The following is a 23,177-nucleotide window of genomic DNA, read 5'->3' as shown; positions in this document are numbered from 1 at the left end:
GTGAGTGAGTGAGTGACAGTGTGTGTTTGTGTGAGTGAGTGACAGTGTGTCTGTGTGAGTGTGTGAGTGACAGTCTGTCTGTGTGAGTGTCTGTCTGTGTGAGTGTGTGTCTGTGTGAGTGTGTGAGTGACAGTCTGTCTGTGTGAGTGTCTGTCTGTGTGAGTGTGTGTGTGTGTGTGTGTGAGTGAGTGACAGTGTGTCTGTGTGAGTGTCTGTCTGTGTGAGTGTGTGTGTGAGTGAGTGAGTGACAGTGTGTCTGTGTGAGTGTGTGTGTGTGTGTGTGAGTGAGTGACAGTCTGTCTGTGTGAGTGTGTGAGTGTGTGTCTGTCTGTGTGAGTGTGTGTCTGTGTGAGTGTGTGTCTGTGTGTGAGTGAGTGAGTGAGTGAGTGACAGTGTGTCTGTGTGAGTGTGTACCTGCAGCTGCTCTCTCAGTCTCTGGTTCATGTCTCTGGTCTCCTGCACCTCCCTCCGCAGCCTGTCAATCTCGCTGTCATCATGGTGACCCTCTGCTGGCCCCGCCTTCCTCTCCACCTACAACAGGAAGTTAGCGCAGTCAAACATGCCATGATTCAACATGATTCAATCTTGTTAGTTTAAGGGTTAGAATTTAAAATATATATATATATATTTCCCACCTCCAAACCGCCCCCCCCCTAGACATCTCAGATCAATAGTGAGATTAGATCAGATCCCCCCCTAGACATCTCAGATCAATAGTGAGGTTAGAACAGATCCCCCTCCAGACGTCTCAGATCAATAGTGAGGTTAGATCAGATCCCCCCCCTAGACATCTCAGATCAATAGTGAGGTTAGAACAGATCCCCCCTCCAGACATCTCAGATCAATAGTGAGGTTAGATCAGATCCCCCCAGACATCTCAGATCAATAGTGTGGTTAGAACAGATCCCCCCCAGACATCTCAGATCAATAGTGAGGTTTGATCAGACCCCCCCAGACATCTCAGATCAATAGTGAGGTTAGATCAGATCCCCCTAGACATCTCAGATCAATAGTGAGGTTAGATCAGATCCCCCCCCTAGACATCTCAGATCAATAGTGAGGTTAGATCAGATCCCCCCAGACATCTCAGATCAATAGCGAGGTTAGAACAGATCCCCCCTCCAGACATCTCAGATCAATAGTGAGGTTAGACCACATCCACCGGACGTCTCAGATCAATAGTGAGGTTAGAACAGATCCCCCCCGGACGTCTCAGATCAATAGTGAGGTTAGAACAGATCACCCCCCCTCCAGACATCTCAGATCAATAGTGAGGTTAGACCAGATCCCCCCGGACATCTCAGATCAATAGTGAATTAGATCAGATCCCCCCAGACATCTCATATCAATAGTGAGGTTAGATCAGACCCCCACCCCCGGACGCCTCAGATCAATAGTGAGGTTAGAACAGATCCCCCGGACGTCTCAGATCAATAGTGAGGTTAGAACAGATCCCCCCCAGACATCTCAGATCAATAGTGAGGTTAGAACACATCCCCCCCAGAAGTCGCAGATCAATAGTGAGGTTAGACCACATCCACCGGACGTCTCAGATCAATAGTGAGGTTAGAACAGATCCCCACCGGACGTAGCAGATCAATAGTGAGGTTAGAACAGATCCCCCCTCCAGACATCTCAGATCAATAGTGAGGTTGGACCAGATCCCCCCGGACGTCTCAGATCAATAGTGAGATTAGATCAGATCCCACCCCCCTAGACATCTCAGATCAATAGTGAGGTTAGAACAGATCCCCCCCCAGACATCTCAGATCAATAGTGAGGTTAGACCAGATCCCCCGGACGTCTCAGATCAATAGTGAGGTTAGGACAGATCCCCCCGGACGTCTCAGATCAATAGTGAGATTAGAACAGATCCCCCTCCAGACATCTCAGATCAATAGTGAGGTTAGAACAGATCCCCCCAGACATCTCAGATCAATAGTGAGGTTAGAACAGATCCCCCCGGACGTCTCAGATCAATAGTGAAATTAGATCAGATCCCCCCCCCTCCAGACATCTCAGATCAATAGTGAGGTTAGAACAGATCCCCCAGACGTCTCAGATCAATAGTGAGGTTAGATCAGACCCCCCCTCCAGACGTCTCAGATCAATAGTGAGGTTAGAACAGATCACCCCCAGACATCTCAGATCCCCCCAGACATCTCAGTGAGGTTAGTACACATCCCCCCGGAAGTCTCAGATCAATAGTGAGGTTAGAACACATCCCCCCCAGAAGTCTCAGATCAATAGTGAGGTTAGAACAGATCCCCCCGGACGTCTCAGATCAATAGTGAGGTTAGACCAGATCCCCCCGGACGTCTCAGATCAATAGTGAGGTTAGACCAGATCCCCCCGGACGTCTCAGATCAATAGTGAGGTTAGACCAGACCACCGGACGTCTCAGATCAATAGTGAGGTTAGGACAGTTCCCCCGGACGTCTCAGATCAATAGTGAGGTTAGACCAGATCACCCCGGACGTCTCAGATCAATAGTGAGATTAGATCAGATCCCACCCCCAGACATCTCAGATCAATAGTGAGGTTAGAACAGACCCCCCCAGACATCTCAGATCAATAGTGAGGTTAGATCAGACCCCCCCAGACATCTCAGATCAATAGTGAGGTTAGAACAGACCCCCCCAGACATCTCAGATCAATAGTGAGGTTAGAACAGACCCCCAGACATCTCAGATCAATAGTGAGGTTAGATCAGACCCCCCAGACATCTCAGATCAATAGTGAGGTTAGATCAGATACCCCCCAGACATCTCAGATCAATAGTGAGGTTAGATCAGACCCCCCCAGACATCTCAGATCAATAGTGAGGTTAGATCAGATCCCCCCCAGACATCTCAGATCAATAGTGAGGTTAGATCAGACCCCCCCAGACATCTCAGATCAATAGTGAGGTTAGATCAGATCCCCCCAGACATCTCAGATCAATAGTGAGGTTAGAACACATCCCCCCGGAAGTCTCAGATCAATAGTGAGGTTAGAACAGATCCCCCCGGAAGTCTCAGATCAATAGTGAGGTTAGAACAGATCCCCCCCGGACGTCTCAGATCAATAGTGAGATTAGATCAGATCCCCCCAGACATCTCAGATCAATAGTGAGGTTAGACCAGATCCCCCCAGACATCTCAGATCAATAGTGAGGTTAGATCAGACCCCCCCAGACATCTCAGTAGATTACCTGTGATTGGTGATTGTCTAGTTGAGTAAATTACCTGTGATTGGTGATTGGCTAGTTGAGTAAATTACCTGTGATTGGTGATTGGCTAGTTGAGTAAATTACCTGTGATTGGTGATTGACTAGTTGAGTAGATTACCTGTGATTGGAGATCTGCTAGTTGAGTCTGCAGCTCCTGCTCTCTCTGGTTGCTCGTGGCAACAGCCGCATCAAGCTCCGCCTTAAGCTCCGCCCTCAGGCGCTCCTCACACTCTGACCTGGAGACACACACACAATATGTAAAAATGTGTGACCACACTGCAGAATATAATTATGGCCCCCTGGCAACAATAGTGGGCCGGCAGGTAGCCTAGTGGTTAGAGGAGGCAGGTAGTCTAGTGGTTAGAGTGTAGAGGAGGCAGGTAGCCTAGTGGTTAGAGTGTAGAGGTGGCAGGTAGCCTAGTGGTTAGAGGAGGCAGGTAGTCTAGTGGTTAGAGTGTAGAGGAGGCAGGTAGTCTAGTGGTTAGAGTGTAGAGGTGGCAGGTAGCCTAGTGGTTAGAGTGTAGAGGAGGTAGGTAGTCTAGTGGTTAGAGTGTAGAGGAGGCAGGTAGACTAGTGGTTAGAGTGTAGAGGAGGCAGGTAGCCTAGTGGTTAGAGTGTAGAGGAGGCAGGTAGTCTAGTGGTTAGAGTGTAGAGGAGGCAGGTAGCCTAGTGGTTAGAGTGTAGAGGAGGCAGGTAGCCTAGTGGTTAGAGGAGGCAGGTAGCCTAGTGGTTAGAGTGTAGAGGAGGCAGGTAGACTAGTGGTTAGAGTGTAGAGGAGGCAGGTAGCCTAGTGGTTAGAGTGTAGAGGAGGCAGGTAGCCTCGTGGTTAGAGGAGGCAGGTAGCCTAGTGGTTAGAGTGTAGAGGAGGCAGGTAGCCTAGTGGTTAGAGTGTAGAGGAGGCAGGTAGCCTAGTGGTTAGAGGAGGCAGGTAGTCTAGTGGTTAGAGTGTAGAGGAGGCAGGTAGCCTAGTGGTTAGAGTGTAGAGGAGGCAGGTGGCCTAGTGGTTAGAGTGTAGAGGAGGCAGGTAGCCTAGGGGTTAGAGTGTAGAGGAGGCAGGTAGCCTAGTGGTTAGAGGAGGCAGGTAGTCTAGTGGTTAGAGTGTAGAGGAGGCAGGTAGCCTAGTGGTTAGAGTGTAGAGGAGGCAGGTGGCCTAGTGGTTAGAGTGTAGAGGAGGCAGGTAGCCTAGTGGTTAGAGTGTAGAGGAGGCAGGTAGCCTAGTGGTTAGAGGAGGCAGGTAGTCTAGTGGTTAGAGTGTAGAGGAGGCAGGTAGCCTAGTGGTTAGAGTGTAGAGGAGGCAGGTAGCCTAGTGGTTAGAGTGTAGAGGAGGCAGGTGGCCTAGTGGTTAGAGTGTAGAGGAGGCAGGTAGCCTAGTGGTTAGAGTGTAGAGGAGGCAGGTAGTCTAGTGGTTAGAGAGTAGAGGAGGCAGGTAGCCTAGTGGTTAGAGTGTAGAGGAGGCAGGTAGACTAGTGGTTAGAGTGTAGGGGAGGCAGGTAGACTAGTGGTTAGAGTGTAGGGGAGGCAGGTGGCCTAGTGGTTAGAGTGTAGAGGAGGCAGGTAGCCTAGTGGTTAGAGTGTAGAGGAGGCAGGTAGACTAGTGGTTAGAGTGTAGGGGAGGCAGGTAGACTAGTGGTTAGAGTGTAGAGGAGGCAGGTAGCCTAGTGGTTAGAGTGTAGAGGAGGCAGGTAGCCTAGTGGTTAGAGCGTTAAGAATTTGTTCTTAACAGACTTGTTAAATAGATTAAATACATTAAAAAACACAAGGGCACATCCAAATTGTTGAGATTGTTTTCCTTCTTCTTCCTTCTTCCACAAAGAAGCAAATTATTTAAATTTGTCAAAACTATTAGAAAGCGTGTACAGTATTTAAAAGATATGTTAATTCTATATTGAGGAAAATTATTGAAAAAAATTTGAACGTTTGTTTTCACGTAGCATAAGCACTCAGAAACAGACGTTTGTTAGCATTAGCATTCTCATAGAGAATGACTGGCGGTGTTAGCTCGTTAGCTTCGTGGCACAACAGACTGCAAATATCCTGATGTTATCGTCATAAATCATTTCTCCACCGTTTCTGTCTCTTGATATTCTGTGTCTAACAACATTGCTATTTCAAGCATTGATCTTTAATTGATAAGGGATACAGACTATATATAACGACCATTAGATACAGTCTAATATGCTAACTAGCTAACACCGCCAGTCATTCTCTATGAGAATGCTAATGCTAATGAACGTAGGTCTCCAAGCGCCTATACTACGTGAAATCCATCCGTGCAGTTATGGATATAACTACTGTTCCCTGTAGGAGGAAACGTGGGTATAGCACACCATGGGCAGTCAACGACCAATCATATTCACCTGAAGAAAACTCAAAAACGCGTTGACTCACCATATAATGAATGGAACGAACTACAAAAAATCTCTGAAACTGGAAACACTTATCTCCCTCACTAGCTTTAAGCACCAACTGTCAGAGCAGCTCACCGATTACTGCACATAGCCCACCTATAATTTAGCCCAAACAACTACCTCTTTCCCTACTGTATTTATTTAATTTATTTATTTTGCTCCTTTGCACCCCATTATTTCTCTCTACTTTGCACATTCTTCCATTGCAAATCTACCATTCCAGTGTTTTACTTGCTATACTGTATTTACTTTGCCACCATGGCCTTTTTTTGCCTTTACCTCCCTTATCTCACCTCATTTGCTCACATCGTATATAGACTTGTTGATACTGTATTATTGACTGTATGTTTGTTTTGCTCCATGTGTAACTCTGTGTCGTTGTATGTGTCAAACTGCTTTGCTTTATCTTGGCCAGGTCGCAGTTATAAATGAGAACTTGTTCTCAACTTGCCTACCTGGTTAAATAAAGGTGATATAAAATAAATAAATACAAATATTATACTGAGAGACGGAAAGGGAACTTTATGATTCTTATTATTATTATTATTATAATTATTCTTTCATTTTCCTCAACGTCGAATTAACATATCTTCAAATTCTGTGCACGTTATTCCATAGTTTTGTCAAATTTCATTGATATTTAATTAACTTTTTGCTTGTCTGTGAATGGTCTGCAAGTAGGAAAAACAATGATGTTGGATCTAGGTTGAAGATCTAGGTTGAAGATCTAGGTTGAAGATCTAGGTTGAAGATCTAGGTTGAAGATCTTGGTTGAAGATCTAGGTTGAAGATCTAGGTTGAAGATCTAGGTTGAAGATCTAGGTTGAAGATCTAGGTTGAAGATCTAGGTTGAAGATCTAGGTTGAAGATCTAGGTTGAAGATCTAGGTTGGATCAGGAACTGGGTCATGTGGGCGAGGCATCATAAGGTGAATAGTGTTTTGTCGTTATTTAAAGTTTTCCAACCTACCGGATTCTCTCGTCTGTGTTCTCTTGGTTGTGTTCCAGAACGTTTCTGTCAGTGTTCCCTTGGTTGTGTTCTGGAACGTTTCTGTCTGTGTTCTCTTGGTTGTGTTCTAGAACGTTTCTGTCTGTGTTCTCTTGGTTGTGTTCTAGAACGTTTCTGTCTGTGTTCTCTTGGGTGTGTTCTAGAACGTTTCTGTCTGTGTTCTCTTGGGTCTGTTGGTTGAGCTCTAGAACCTTCTCCTCCAGTCTCTGTTTGTCTGTTCTCAGACCTGTCATCTCCCTCTGGTAACTCTCTCTCTGTCGCTCCATCTCTTCCTGACACACACACACACACAGAGACACACCACACACACACACACACACACAGACACACACACACACACACACACACACACACCACACACACACACACACACACACATACACACACACCATCCATCACACACACCATCCATCAGACACAGCAGAGATTGAAAAACCAATCAAGACGAATCTGTGATTTAGACAACAATTAAGTGTGTGTCTGTGTGTGTGTGTGTGTGTGTGTCTCTGTGTGTGTGTCTCTGTGTGTGTGTGAGTGTGTGTGTGTGTGTGTCTGTTTGTGTCTGTGTGTGTGTGTGTGTGTGTGTGTGTGTGTGTGTGTGTGTGTGTGTGTGTGTGTGTGTGTGTGTGTGTGTGTGTGTGTACCTGTATGTGCTGCAGATCCTCTCGGAGGTGGGAACAGTGGATTCCGCAGGTGGGAGGAGTTTCAGAGGCCACACACCCCTGACTTTGCTGCTGAATGACTCCTTCCAAACGCCAGATCTACACACACACACACACACAGACACAGACACACACACACACAGACACACACACAGACACACACACACAGACACACACACACGGTCAGAATGTTGTCAGTACAGTATGTGTATTTAATGGAGAGCCTGTCAAGGCAAAGCCTCTCTCACCTGATTGGTTGCCTGCTGCAGCTGGTCTCTAAGCTCCTCCCTCTCAGTCTGCAGCCTTCGACACACCTCTTCACCACTCCTCCTGTCCTCCTGTACACGTACACACACCTGCTGACACACACACACACACACACACACACACACACACACACACACACACACACACACACACACACACACACACACACACACACACACACACACACACACACACACACACACACACACACACACACACACACACACACACACACACACACACACACACACACAGACACACACAACACACACACAGACACACACACACACACACAGACACACACACACACACAGACACACACACAGACAAACACAGACCAGCTGTCTGTAATGTCTGGTTCTGTCTGGACCCAGTCAGACCAGCTGTCTGTAATGTCTGGTTCTGTCTGGACCCAGTCAGACCAGCTGTCTGTAATGTCTGGTTCTGTCTGGACCCAGACCAGCTGTCTGTAATGTCTGGTTCTGTCTGGACCCAGTCAGACCAGCTGTCTGTAATGTCTGGTTCTGTCTGGACCCAGTCAGACCAGCTGTCTGTAATGTCTGGTTCTGTCTGGACCCAGTCAGACTAGCTGTCTGTAATGTCTGGTTCTGTCTGGACCCAGTCAGACCAGCTGTCTGTAATGTCTGGTTCTGTCTGGACCCAGTCAGACTAGCTGTCTGTAATGTCTGGTTCTGTCTGGACCCAGTCAGACCAGCTGTCTGTAATGTCTGGTTCTGTCTGGACCCAGACTAGCTGTCTGTAATGTCTGGTTCTGTCTGGACCCAGTCAGACCAGCTGTCTGTAATGTCTGGTTCTGTCTGGACCCAGTCAGACCAGCTGTCTGTAATGTCTGGTTCTGTCTGGACCCAGTCAGACTAGCTGTCTGTAATGTCTGGTTCTGTCTGGACCCAGTCAGACTAGCTGTCTGTAATGTCTGGTTCTGTCTGGACCCAGTCAGACCAGCTGTCTGTAATGTCTGGTTCTGTCTGGACCCAGACTAGCTGTCTGTAACGTCTGGTTCTGTCTGGACCCAGTCAGACCAGCTGTCTGTAATGTCTGGTTCTGTCTGGACCCAGACCAGCTGTCTGTAATGTCTGGTTCTGTCTGGACCCAGTCAGACCAGCTGTCTGTAATGTCTGGTTCTGTCTGGACCCAGTCAGACCAGCTGTCTGTAATGTCTGGTTCTGTCTGGACCCAGTCAGACTAGCTGTCTGTAATGTCTGGTTCTGTCTGGACCCAGACTAGCTGTCTGTAATGTCTGGTTCTGTCTGGACCCAGACCAGCTGTCTGTAATGTCTGGTTCTGTCTGGACCCAGTCAGACTAGCTGTCTGTAATGTCTGGTTCTGTCTGGACCCAGTCAGACCAGCTGTCTGTAATGTCTGGTTCTGTCTGGACCCAGTCAGACCAGCTGTCTGTAATGTCTGCTTCTGTCTGGACCCAGTCAGACCAGCTGTCTGTAATGTCTGGTTCTGTCTGGACCCAGTCAGACTAGCTGTCTGTAATGTCTGGTTCTGTCTGGACCCAGACTAGCTGTCTGTAATGTCTGGTTCTGTCTGGACCCAGTCAGACCAGCTGTCTGTAATGTCTGGTTCTGTCTGGACCCAGTCAGACCAGCTGTCTGTAATGTCTGGTTCTGTCTGGACCCAGTCAGACTAGCTGTCTGTAATGTCTGGTTCTGTCTGGACCCAGTCAGACTAGCTGTCTGTAATGTCTGGTTCTGTCTGGACCCAGTCAGACCAGCTGTCTGTAATGTCTGGTTCTGTCTGGACCCAGTCAGACCAGCTGTCTGTAATGTCTGGTTCTGTCTGGACCCAGTCAGACCAGCTGTCTGTAATGTCTGGTTCTGTCTGGACCCAGACCAGCTGTCTGTAATGTCTGGTTCTGTCTGGACCCAGTCAGACTAGCTGTCTGGTTCTGTCTGGACCCAGTCAGACTAGCTGTCTGGTTCTGTCTGGACCCAGTCAGACCAGCTGTCCGGTTCTGTCTGGACCCAGTCAGACCAGCTGTCTGGTTCTGTCTGGACCCAGTCAGACTAGCTGTCCGGTTCTGTCTGGACCCAGTCAGACTAGCTGTCTGGTTCTGTCTGGACCCAGTCAGACCAGCTGTCTGTAATGTCTGGTTCTGTCTGGACCCAGTCAGACCAGCTGTCTGGTTCTGTCTGGACCCAGTCAGACTAGCTGTCTGGTTCTGTCTGGACCCAGTCAGACTAGCTGTCCGGTTCTGTCTGGACCCAGTCAGACTAGCTGTCTGGTTCTGTCTGGACCCAGTCAGACCAGCTGTCTGTAATGTCTGGTTCTGTCTGGACCCAGTCAGACCAGCTGTCTGTAATGTCTGGTTCTGTCTGGACCCAGTCAGACTAGCTGTCCGGTTCTGTCTGGACCCAGTCAGACTAGCTGTCTGGTTCTGTCTGGACCCAGTCAGACCAGCTGTCCGGTTCTGTCTGGACCCAGTCAGACTAGCTGTCTGGTTCTGTCTGGACCCAGTCAGACTAGCTGTCTGGTTCTGTCTGGACCCAGTCAGACCAGCTGTCTCCAGTGTGTGATACCTCTTGGTTTTTCCTCAGTGCTTCCTGGGCGTTGTGGAGCTCAGCTGCATGTTTCCTCATCACCTCTTCTATCGCCTTCTTCACCTGCTCCTTCAATCTCTTCCTTTCCTCGTCCGCCTGCTCCTTCAATCTCTTCCTTTCCTCGTCCGCCTGCTCCTTCAATCTCTTCCTTTCCTCGTCCGTTCTGCTCTGCCAATCTCTTCTTCTCCTGGTTCAGACTCTCTCTGCTCCTCCACTCGCTCCGTGTTTCCTTCCATCTGTGTTGTCACTCTTCCTTTCACCTCTTCTATCTCTTTCTGCAGGTGTTCTCTCTCTTCTTCTCTCTCTTTCTGCAGGCGTGCTCTCTCTTCTTCTATCTCTTTCTGCAGTCTGTCTCTCTCTTCTTCTCTCTCTTTCTGCAGGTGTTCTCTCTCTTCTTCTCTCTCTTTCTGCATTTGTTCCTTTTCCACCTCCGCGTGTTTCCGTTCTCTCCGGAGCTCCTCTGACTGAGCCCTCACCATCTCAGAACGCAGACTAGCCAGGGCCTCCGCATGCTGGACACACACACACACTCACACACACACACACACACACACACACACACACACACACACACACACACTCACACGCACACACACACACACACACACACACACACACACACACACACACACACACACACACTCACACGCACACACACACACACACACACACTCACACGCCACACACACACTCACACACACACACACACATACACACGAGCACACGGTCAGAATGTTGTCACATTACTGGAATTCATTCAAAGTTCAAAGTTGGTGTGTGTGGGGGTGTGTGTGTGTGTGTGTGTGTGTGTGTGTGTGTGTGTGTGTGTGTGTGTGTGTGCGTGTGAGTGTGAGTGTGTGTGTGTGTGTGTGTGTGTGTCTACCTGTCTGGCGTAGTCGTTGTTTCTCCCGCTGCTCTGCAACTCCAGCTCTCTGTTCCTGCTCTGCAGTTTGTTCACCTGACCTTTCAACTCCTCCACGTTCACACACACACCCTCACACACACCACGACTCAGCAGCTCCTCTGACACACACACACACACACACGGAATGCACAAATACGTTCACAGAAGGACATACACGTTACATTACATTTTAAACTCCTTTATTGAATGATTGATACAATTATTGGATGGTTGATTGATTTATCGATTAATGGATTGAGTGATTGGTTGATTGATTGGTGTATTAATTGTTTGATTGAATAATTGATTAATTGGTTGATTGATTCATAGGTTGCTTTATGAATGTATTTATGTAATCATTGATTAATTAATTGAATAATTGATTAATTGATTGATTAATTCATAGATTGTTTTATTAATGTATTGATGGATTAATTGATTAATTGATTGATTCATAGATTGTTTTATAATGTATTTACGTGTTAATTGATTGATTGATGCTTAGATAGTTTTATTAATGTATTTTTGCATTAATGTATTAATTGCTTGATTAGTTGATTGATTAGTTGATTGATTACCTGATTTGCTCTGCAGCTCCTCCTCCTGCAGCAGTAGTCTCTCTTTGGCCACGACTAACTCCTCCCATGCCCTCTTAGCCCCACCCTCTGCCCCCGAGACACGCCTCCTCCCCGACTCCAACTCCTCCTCCAGGTCCTAGAGAGAGAGAGAGATAGTAGGAAGTAGAGGGTGAGATTCACACAGGGAAACAGGAAGTAGTTGGGTGAGGTTCACACAGGGAAACAGGAAGTAGAGGGTGAGGTTCACACAGGGAAACAGGAAGTAGAGGGTGAGCTTCACACAGGGAAACAGGAAGTAGTAGGTGAGCTTCACACAGGGAAACAGGAAGTAGAGGGTGAGGTTCACACAGGGAAACAGGAAGTAGAGGGTGAGGTTCACACAGGGAAACAGGAAGTAGAGGGTGAGCTTCACACAGGGAAACAGGAAGTAGAGGATGAGGTTCACACAGGGAAACAGGAAGTAGAGGGTGAGGTTCACACAGGGAAACAGGAAGTAGAGGGTGAGGTTAACACAGGGAAACAGGAAGTAGAGGGTGAGCTTCACACAGGGAAACAGGAAGTAGAGGATGATGTTCACACAGGGAAACAGGAAGTAGAGGGTGAGGTTGTTGGGGAATAATCCGAATTAGTTGGTAACATCGGTAAGATGTTTTATATTCATCATATGTTTGTAAGTTACTTCTCATCAGAATGTGTTTGTATAATACTGTGGCAGGGTTGCAGTATCTGTTCTCTTTCAGGACTAAGTTGCTTAGGCCGGAGAGAGGGGAGAGGTCAAGCGTGTATCTCTTGGCTCCACAATGTCTGTGTGCCAGTCAGTGTGTCTCTGTGATCTTGTCAAGGAGGGGTGGATTTGATATATGCCTGTTGATGTGAGGATTTGTTTATGGTTCTGAGTTTGAGAAAAGAACATAGTTTAGGAGACAAAGCTGAACGATAAATTATGGCCAATGCTGTCTGGCTATGTGTGTCTTTGCTATAAAGGATCTCAGTTGCAATGTGTAAAGGACTCTCAGAGAATTCATTGATAGATACTGAATTGATCTGAGAGTCACAGGGTTGTGATGGAGCTCATATAATTAAAGATGGACTTTGTGATAATAACTCTGACTTGTGTGTCGTTTGCTCTCGTGATTTGGTAAATCACACAGGGAAACCAGAAGTAAATTTGAAACAGGAAGTAGATAAGGTTCACACAGGGAAACAGGAAGTAGAGGGTGAGGTTCACACAGGGAAACAGGAAGTAGCAGGGCTAGAAGGTTCACACAGTTACTGGGGGTTAGGTTTATGTTTCGTTTTCGGGTTTGGGGTTAGGGTTAGGATTACGGGTCAGGGAAAAAATGATTTTGAATGGAAATAAATGTTATTGTTCCCCAAAATGATAGTAAAACCACAGTGTGAGTACCTGTATTCTGTCCTGTTAGGGTGAGTACCTGTATTCTGTCCTGTTAGGGTGAGTACCTGTATTCTGTTAGGGTGAGTACCTGTATTCTGTCCTGTTAGGGTGAGTACCTGTATTCTGTTAGGGTGAGTACCTGTATTCTGTTAGGGTGAGTACCTGTATTCTGTTAGGGTGAGTACCTGTATTCTGTTAGGGTGAGTACCTGTATTCTGTTAGGGTGAGTACCTGTATTCTGTTAGGGTGAGTACCTGTATTCTGTCCTGTTAGGGTGAGTACCTGTATTCTGTCCTGTTAGGGTGAGTACCTGTATTCTGTTAGGGTGAGTACCTGTATTCTGTTAGGGTGAGTACCTGTATTCTGTCCTGTTAGGGTGAGTACCTGTATTCTGTTAGGGTGAGTACCTGTATTCTGTCCTGTTAGGGTGAGTACCTGTATTCTGTTAGGGTGAGTACCTGTATTCTGTCCTGTTAGGGTGAGTACCTGTATTCTGTCCTGATAGGGTGAGTACCTGTATTCTGTCCTGTTAGGGTGAGTACCTGTATTCTGTTAGGGTGAGTACCTGTATTCTGTCCTGTTAGGGTGAGTACCTGTATTCTGTCCTGATAGGGTGAGTACCTGTATTCTGTCCTGTTAGGGTGAGTACCTGTATTCTGTTAGGGTGAGTACCTGTATTCTGTCCTGATAGGGTGAGTACCTGTATTCTGTTAGGGTGAGTACCTGTATTCTGTCCTGATAGGGTGAGTACCTGTATTCTGTCCTGATAGGGTGAGTACCTGTATTCTGTTAGGGTGAGTACCTGTATTCTGTCCTGATAGGGTGAGTACCTGTATTCTGTCCTGATAGGGTGAGTACCTGTATTCTGTTAGGGTGAGTACCTGTATTCTGTCCTGTTAGGGTGAGTACCTGTATTCTGTCCTGTTTGGGTGAGTACCTGTATTCTGTCCTGATAGGGTGAGTACCTGTTTTCTGTCCTGTTAGGGTGAGCACCGGTATTCTGTCCTGTTAGGGTGAGTACCTGTTTTCTGTTAGGGTGAGTACCTGTATTCTGTTAGGGTGAGTACCTGTATTATGTCCTGTTAGGGTGAGTACCTGTTTTCTGTTAGGGTGAGTACCTGTATTCTGTTAGGGTGAGTACCTGTATTCTGTCCTGTTAGGGTGAGTACCTGTATTATGTCCTGTTAGGGTGAGTACCTGTATTCTGTCCTGATAGGGTGAGTACCTGTATTCTGTTAGGGTGAGTACCTGTATTCTGTCATGTTAGGGTGAGTACCTGTATTCTGTCATGTTAGGGTGAGTACCTGTATTCTGTCCTGTTAGGGTGAGTACCTGTATTCTGTCCTGTTAGGGTGAGCACCGGTATTCTGTCCTGTTAGGGTGAGTACCTGTATTCTGTTAGGGTGAGTACCTGTATTCTGTTAGGGTGAGTACCTGTTTTCTGTCATGTTAGGGTGAGTACCTGTATTCTGTTAGGGTGAGTACCTGTATTCTGTTAGGGTGAGTACCTGTTTTCTGTCATGTTAGGGTGAGTACCTGTATTCTGTCCTGTTAGGGTGAGCACCGGTATTCTGTCCTGTTAGGGTGAGTACCTGTAGTCTGTTAGGGTGAGAACCTGTATTCTGTTAGGGTGAGTACCTGTTTTCTGTTAGGGTGAGTACCTGTATTCTGTTAGGGTGAGTACCTGTATTCTGTCCTGTTAGGGTGAGTACCTGTATTATGTCCTGTTAGGGTGAGTACCTGTATTATGTCCTGTTAGGGTGAGTACCTGTATTCTGATAGGGTGAGTACCTGTATTATGTCCTGTTAGGGTGAGTACCTGTATTATGTCCTGTAAGAGGGTGAGTACCTGTATTCTGTTAGGGTGAGTACCTGTATTCTGTTAGGGTGAGTACCTGTATTCTGTTACGGTGAGTACCTGTATTCTGTCCTGTTAGGGTGAGTACCTGTATTCTGATAGGGTGAGTACCTGTATTCTGTCCTGTTTGGGTGAGTACCTGTATTCTGTCCTGTTAGGGTGAGTACCTGTATTCTGTCCTGTTAGGGTGAGTACCTGTATTCTGTCCTGTTAGGGTGAGTACCTGTATTCTGTCCTGTTATGGTGAGTACCTGTATTCTGTCCTGTTAGTGTGAATACCTGTATTCTGTCCTGTTAGGGTGAGTACCTGTATTCTGTTAGGGTGAGTACCTGTTTTCTGTTAGGGTGAGTACCTGTATTCTGTTAGGGTGAGTACCTGTATTCTGTTAGGGTGAGTACCTGTATTCTGTTAGTGTGAGTACCTGTATTCTGTTAGGGTGAGTACCTGTATTCTGTTAGTGTGAGTACCTGTATTCTGTTAGGGTGAGTACCTGTATTCTGTTAGGGTGAGTACCTGTATTCTGTTAGGGTGAGGACCTGTATTCTGTTAGGGTGAGTACCTGTATTCTGTTAGGGTGAGTACCTGTATTCTGCCCTGTTAGTGTGAGTACCTGTATTCTGTTAGGGTGAGTACCTGTATTCTGTTAGGGTGAGTACCTGTATTCTGTACCTGTATTCTGTTAGGGTGAGTACCTGTATTCTGTTAGTGTGAGTACCTGTATTCTGTTAGGGTGAGTACCTGTATTCTGTTAGGGTGAGTACCTGTAGTCTGTTAGGGTGAGTACCTGTATTCTGTTAGGGTGAGTACCTGTATTCTGTCCTGTTAGGGTGAGTACCTGTATTCTGTCCTGTTAGGGTTGTATTCTGTTAGGGTGAGTACCTGTATTCTGTTAGGGTGAGTACCTGTATTCTGTTAGGGTGAGTACCTGTATTCTGTTAGGGTGAGTACCTGTATTCTGTTAGGCTGAGTACCTGTATTCTGTACCTGTAGTCTGTTAGGGTGAGTACCTGTATTCTGTTAGGGTGAGTACCTGTATTCTGTTAGGGTGAGTACCTGTATTCTGTTAGGGTGAGTACCTGTATTCTGTTAGGGTGAGTACCTGTATTCTGTTAGGGTGAGTACCTGTATTCTGTTAGGGTGAGTACCTGTATTCTGTTAGGGTGAGTACCTGTATTCTGTTAGGGTGAGTACCTGTATTCTGTCCTGTTAGGGTGAGTACCTGTATTCTGTTTGGGTGAGTACCTGTAGTCTGTCCTGTTAGGGTGAGTACCTGTATTCTGTTAGGGTGAGTACCTGTATTCTGTTAGGGTGAGTACCTGTAGTCTGTTAGGGTGAGTACCTGTAGTCTGTCCTGTTATGGTGAGTACCTGTAGTCTGTCCTGTTAGGGTGAGTACCTGTATTCTGTCCTGTTAGGGTGAGTACCTGTATTCTGTCCTGTTAGGGTGAGTACCTGTATTCTGTTAGTGTGAGTACCTGTATTCTGTTAGTGTGAGTACCTGTACTCTGTTAGGTTGAGTACCTGTATTCTGCCCTGTAGTTTGGCAGCGTGTCTCTTGCTCTCGTTGAGTCGCTGCAGACTGCCCTCCATCTCTCCCTCCGCCTTCCTCACTCTCTCTCTCAGTACTGTACTCATCCCTCTCTTCTCCTCCTCCTCTCTCTCCTCCCACTGCCGTCTCTCCTCCCTGCGCGCCTCCTCCATGCTCCTCTTCAACTCCTCCTTCTCCTCTGTCACCTCCTTCATCCTCGTCTCCCACTTCTCCCTCTCCTCTCTCACTGCTCTCTCCCTCTCTTCCTCTGCTTGCTCCTTCCCTTTCCTCAGAGTCTTCACCTCCTCCGAGAGGAGTCGCATTCTCTCCGTCTCCTCCTCCTTCCCTTTCCCTCGCTCCTCTTCTCCTTTCCTCCGTAGTTCGTCACACTGAACCTCCAGGCACTGCGCAGCCTCCCCAGCCGTCTCCAGTTCTCTCCCCAGTCGGAGACTCTCGTCGTGGGCCGTGTTGAGTTGGGCCTGGGTCTCCTGTCTCTCCAGCCCCAGAGCCTGGAGCTTTTCCTCATAGTCCCTCTTAAGCTCTGCCTCTACCCCACGATCCCTCTCCTCTGCCTGGACACGGTAGCTCTCAAAGTCTACCTGAACCTGGAGGTGTAGAGACACACAGAGTTAATTAACCTGTGGTGGAACAGACTGGGTAACAGATGGGCATGTTGGACGGACAGACGGGGTACCTGAGCTAGAGTTTCCTGCAGCTCTGAGAGGCGTGTCCTAAGCACTACCGACTCCTCCCCTCGGTACACGTCCCCGTGGTAATCCGCCTCAGCTCTTCCTGGTGGGCGTGGCTGACGGCCTGAAGGGCCGCCTCCTGCTCTTCGTTCTTGGTGTTCAGAGAATAGATCACCTGACGTTTTGATTAAAAGAGGGGAGGACGGAGGTGAGACAACAGGAAAGAGATTCATATTCAGGTTGATATCTATCGATATGTATTGAGTTGATCAATCAGTAGCCATGTTTTAAATCACATGTTACTAGAAGTCATTCAGGATGTGTATAGTATATTTATTTAATATATATATTTTTTTACCTTTATTTAACTAGGCAAGTCAGTTAAGAACAAATTCTTATTTACAATGACGTCCTACCGGGGAAAAGTGGGTTAACTGGTCTAGGAACTGTGGGTTAACTGGTCTAGGAACTGTGGGTTAACTGGTCTAGGAACAGTGGGTTAACTGGTCTAGGAACAGTGGGTTAACTGGTCTAGGAACAGTGGGTTAACTGGTCTAGGAACAGTGGGTTAACTGGTCTAGGAACAGTGGGTTAACTGGTCTAGGAACAGTGGGTTAACTGGTCTAGGAACAGTGGGTTAACTGGTCTAGGAACAGTGGGTTAACTGGTCTAGGAACAGTGGGTTAACTGGTAGGCTACCTGCCTCCTCTACACTCTAACCACTAGGCGACCTGCCTCCTCTACACTCTAACCACTAGGCTACCTGCCTCCTCTACACTCTAACCACTAGGCTACCTGCCTCCTCTACACTCTAACCACTAGGCTACCTGCCACCCCTACACTCTAACCACTAGACTACCTACCTCCTCCACACTCTAACCACTATGCTACCTGCCTCCTCTACACTCTAACCACTAGACTACCTGCCACCTCTACACTCTAACCACTAGACTACCTACCTCCTCTACACTCTAACCACTAGTCTAACCGCCCCAGCTACAGTGTCCACCCAGTGTCATCATAGACTAGAACGGACCCAGACGACTCACTTTCCCTCTGGAGCGGGGGGAGGGGTGGGTGTTTGTGTGTGTGTGTGTGTGTGTGTGTATTTTATGGTGACGCCTCTCTGTCTGCGGTACACGGCTGGTACAGCACTGTCAGACATTCCCTGCGTATCACCCTCACTCTCACCCCCCAAGAGACATTACCCAAGAGGCTTTAGTGAATCCACACCACCCAGCCTAGACGCTATTACCCAAGAGGCTTTAGTGAAGCCACACCACCCAGACAAGACGCTATTACCCAAGAGGCTTTGGTGAAGCCACACCACCCAGACAAGACGCTATTACCCAAGAGGCTTTAGTGAATCTACACCACCCAGCCTAGACGCTATTACCCAAGAGGCTTTAGTGAAGCTACACCACCCAGCCTAGACGCTATTACCCAAGAGGCTTTAGTGAAGCCACACCACCCAGCCTAGACGCTATTACCCAAGAGGCTTTAGTGAATCCACACCACCCAGCCTAGACGCTATTACCCAAGAGGCTTTAGTGAAGCTACACCACCCAGCCTAGACGCTATTACCCAAGAGGCTTTAGTGAATCCACACCACCCAGCCAAGACGCTATTACCCAATAACTAACGTCCACTAACATGGACCCAAATACCATCTGTAGTATTAGGTCCAACTACCAGGCTCTCTGTCCACTGTCCTTAATCAGCAGTTTAATCTGTAGTTTAACCAGTAGTTTAATCAGTAGTTTAACCAGTAGTTTAATCAGTAGTTTAACCAGTAGTTTAACCAGTAGTTTAATCAGTAGTTTAATCAGTAGTTTAACCAGTAGTTTAATCAGTAGTTTAACCAGTAGTTTAATCAGTAGTTTAGTCAGTAGTTTAATCAGTAGTTTAACCAGTAGTTTAATCAGTAGTTTAACCAGTAGTTTAACCAGTAGTTTAATCAGTAGTTTAACCAGTAGTTTAACCAGTAGTTTAATCAGTAGTTTAATCAGTAGTTTAACCAGTAGTTTAATCAGTAGTTTAATCAGTAGTTTAACCAGTAGTTTAACCAGTAGTTTAATCAGTAGTTTAACCAGTAGTTTAACCAGTAGTTTAATCAGTAGTTTAATCAGTAGTTTAATCAGTAATTTAACCAGGTGTGTGTAGGGTACTGGAAAATAAGTTTAATCAGTAGTTTAATCAGAAGTTTAACCAGTAGTTTAATCAGTAGTTTAACCAGTAGTTTAATCAGTAGTTTAATCAGTAGTTTAACCAGTAGTTTAACCAGTAGTTTAATCAGTAGTTTAATCAGTAGTTTAACCAGTAGTTTAATCAGTAGTTTAATCAGTAGTTTAATCAGTAGTTTAATCAGTAGTTTAACCAGTAGTTTAATCAGTAGTTTAATCAGTAGTTTAGTCAGTAGTTTAATCGGTAGTTTAATCGGTAGTTTAATCAGTAGTTTAACCAGTAGTTTAATCAGTAGTTTAACCAGTAGTTTAACCAGTAGTTTAGTCAGTAGTTTAATCAGTAGTTTAACCAGTAGTTTAATCAGTAGTTTAACCAGTAGTTTAACCAGTAGTTTAATCAGTAGTTTAATCAGTAGTTTAACCATTAGTTTAATCAGTAGTTGAATCAGTAGTTGAATCAGTAGTTGAATCAGTAGTTTAATCAGGTGTGTGTAGGGTACCTCCCCCCTTCCGTTTTCGACATAGTGCAGCATGCTGGTAGTTATCTTTAGACCTACCTCATGTCTGCCTGTCTGTCTGCCTGCCTGCCTGCCTGCCTGCCTGCCTGCCTGCCTGCCTGTCTGTCTGTCTGTCTGTCTGTCTGTCTGTCTGTCTGTCTGTCTGTCTGTCTGTCTCAAATAACAACACTATCACTAACACCTTCTAATAACAACACTATCAACCAATAGAAACAGACCAACACCTTCTAATAGCAACACTATCAGCCAATAGAAACAGACCAACACCTTCTAATAGCAACACTATCAGCCAATAGAAACAGACCAACACCTTCTAATAGCAACACTATCAGCCAATAGAAACAGACCAACACCTTCTAATAGCAACACTATCAGCCAATAGAAACAGACCAACACCTTCTAATAGCAACACTATCAGCCAATAGAAACAGACCAACACCTTCTAATAGCAACACTATCAGCCAATAGAAACAGACCACCACCTTCTAATAGCAACACTATCAGCCAATAGAAACAGACCAACACCTTCTAATAGCAACACTATCAGCCAATAGAAACAGACCAACACCTTCTAATAGCAACACTATCAGCCAATAGAAACAGACCACCACCTTCTAATAACAACACTATCAGCCAATAGAAACAGACCAACACCTTCTAACAGCAACACTATCAGCCAATAGAAACAGACCAACACCTTCTAACAGCAACACTATCAGCCAATAGAAACAGACCAACACCTTCTAACAGCAACACTATCAGCCAATAGAAACAGACCACCACCTTCTAATAGCAACACTATCAGCCAATAGAAACAGACCAACACCTTCTAATAACAACACTATCAGCCAATAGAAACAGACCAACACCTTCTAATAGCAACACTATCAGCCAATAGAAACAGACCACCACCTTCTAATAGCAACACTATCAGCCAATAGAAACAGACCAACACCTTCTAATAGCAACACTATCAGCCAATAGAAACAGACCAACACCTTCTAATAACAACACTATCAGCCAATAGAAACAGACCACCAGTGATTTGTTTCCTGCATCAGGAGAATGGATCACGACTCCCAGGCCTTTTAGAAGAGATCATTGGTTCTGAGGGATCAATGAAGGATCTATAGAGGTGTTATAATGGGTTCAGGAAGGCTTCATTAAGACTTTATCATGTTTCGTTTAAAATAGGCGGACAGACAGACAGGCAGACAGACAGGCAGACAGGCAGACAGGCAGGCAGACAGAGAGGCAGACAGGCAGACAGACAGACAGACAGACAGGCAGACAGGCAGACAGACAGACAGACAGACAGACAGACAGACAGACAGACAGACAGACAGACAGACAGACAGACAGGCAGGCAGGCAGGCAGGCAGGCAGGCAGGCAGGCAGGGCCAGCCTTCCAGTGCTGATGAACATCAATTCTAATACACACAGACACAAATGCTGACCAGTCAAAGTTCAGGTACCACTCACCAGGCACAGACAGACAGACACACACACAGGGCCAGCCTACCACTGATGAACATCAATTCTAATACACACAGACACGTGGGAAATGGCTGACCAGTCAAATTGTCATGAGTCTTACCAGCTGAGTTATCTATCTCTGTCCAGTCTTACCAGCTGAGTTATCTATCTCTGTCCAGTCTAACCAGCTGAGTTATCATCATCTGTCCACACAACCAGCTGAGTTATCATCACTGTCCAGTCTTACCAGCTGAGTTATCTATCTCTCTGTCCAGTCTAACCAGCTGAGTTATCTATCTATCTGTCCAGTCTAACCAGCTGCGTTATCTATCTCTCTGTCCCGTCTTACCAGCTGAGTTATCTATCTCTCTGTCCAGTCTTACCAGCTGAGTTATCTATCTCTCTGTCCAGTCTTACCAGCTGAGTTATCTATCTCTCTGTCCAGTCTTACCAGCTGAGTTATCTATCTCTCTGTCCAGTCTTACCAGCTGAGTTATCTATCTCTCTGTCCAGTCTTACCAGCTGAGTTATCTATCTCTCTGTCCCGTCTTACCAGCTGAGTTATCTATCTCTCTTGAGTTATCTATCTCTCTGTCCAGTCTTACCTAGCTGAGTTATCTATCTCTCTGTCCAGTCTTACCAGCTGAGTTATCTATCTATCTGTCCAGTCTTACCAACTGAGTTATCTATCTCTCTGTCCAGTCTTACCAGCTGAGTTATCTATCTCTCTGTCCAGTCTAACCAGCTGAGTTATCTATCTCTCTGTCCAGTCTTACCAGCTGAGTTATCTATCTCTCTGTCCAGTCTTACCAGCTGAGTTATCTATCTCTCTGTCCAGTCTTACCAGCTGAGTTATCTATCTCTCTGTCCAGTCTTTCCAGCTGAGTTATCTATCTGTCCAGTCTTACCAGCTGAGTTATCTATCTCTCTGTCCAGTCTTACCAGCTGAGTTATCTATCTCTCTGTCCAGTCTTACCAGCTGAGTTATCTATCTCTCTGTCCAGTCTTACCTAGCTGAGTTATCTATCTCTCTGTCCAGTCTTACCAGCTGAGTTATCTATCTATATCTCTGTCCAGTCTTACCTAGCTGAGTTATCTATCTCTCTGTCCAGTCTTACCTAGCTGAGCTATCTTTATCTATCTCTCTGTCCAGTCGTACTCCCCTGTATCATACCTTGGTTATCTGAGCTATATCTTCTATCTCCCTGTCTCATACCTTGGTTATCTGAGCTATATCTTCTATCTCCCCTGTCTCATACCTTGGTTAGCTGAGCTATCTTCTTGCACATCTTGCCATGCATCTGATAGTCATACAGCTCCTGCTCTATGTTCGGTAAGTCTGCTGCAGTCCCGTTAAGGCTACCGGAGCCTGGCCCGGGGGGCTGCGGGGCTTTACCGGCACCCGAAGCCATCATAATCCCCACGAGACAACTTCCAACAGCTATTAGGATCCAAATGAATAATGGAACAAAAGGAAATTCCCGGTAATGCTCTCTCTCCGGTTTGCCTCAGAGGTTTGTGTGTTTCTTCCGTCTGTAAGTGAATAACAATCCCCCGCTGCGGCGGAAAAGCAGCCAGCGCAATAGTCATGGTGAGAAACGTAAACGTAAATCGGTAAGGTTCTCTCGCCAACTTGCTTTCCCTCTCTCTCCTCTGCCCAGTGCTCGCTGCGCGGAGGTCACCGGCTCCAATTCCATCGGGGACGCGCTTGCCTCACGATAGCAGTCCCACCGCTGTCTGTCAACCGATTTGTTTTCTTCTTTTAACCGGGGAGCGCTCGAGGATGAAGGCATGTGTCCCGACCACCTGTCTCTCGAGCAGCAGGGGCGGAGAGGGCGTATGGAACATCACCGTAGACAGCTCGCGCTCTCCCTCTCGAACAGAGCGCACTGCTGCAGTGCTGCTACGCCCCTCCCCGGTTCTG

The 23,177-nt window shown here is 46.5% G+C and overlaps 1 protein-coding gene across 1 annotated transcript in view; it reads right to left on the bottom strand.

The window, feature by feature from the left end:
• The window catches only part of LOC135506558 (protein FAM184B-like), a 49,846-nt gene extending 27,057 nt beyond the window's left edge, over positions 1-22,789 (bottom strand). Inside the window, 13 exon segments of the mRNA XM_064925904.1 lie at positions 415-531; positions 3,330-3,447; positions 6,589-6,899; positions 7,272-7,388; positions 7,538-7,648; positions 10,103-10,289; positions 10,322-10,635; positions 11,007-11,146; positions 11,606-11,741; positions 16,381-16,992; positions 17,082-17,135; positions 17,138-17,251; positions 22,513-22,789. Coding sequence (XP_064781976.1) covers positions 415-531; positions 3,330-3,447; positions 6,589-6,899; positions 7,272-7,388; positions 7,538-7,648; positions 10,103-10,289; positions 10,322-10,635; positions 11,007-11,146; positions 11,606-11,741; positions 16,381-16,992; positions 17,082-17,135; positions 17,138-17,251; positions 22,513-22,668 — 2,487 coding nt within the window. The 5' untranslated portion in view covers positions 22,669-22,789.
• Positions 22,790-23,177: the final 388 nt, after the last annotated feature.

Source organism: Oncorhynchus masou, chromosome 20, assembly GCF_036934945.1.
Source record: "Oncorhynchus masou masou isolate Uvic2021 chromosome 20, UVic_Omas_1.1, whole genome shotgun sequence".
Taxonomy (NCBI): Eukaryota; Metazoa; Chordata; class Actinopteri; order Salmoniformes; family Salmonidae; genus Oncorhynchus; species Oncorhynchus masou.
This window is presented reverse-complemented; position numbering and strand designations above follow the sequence as displayed.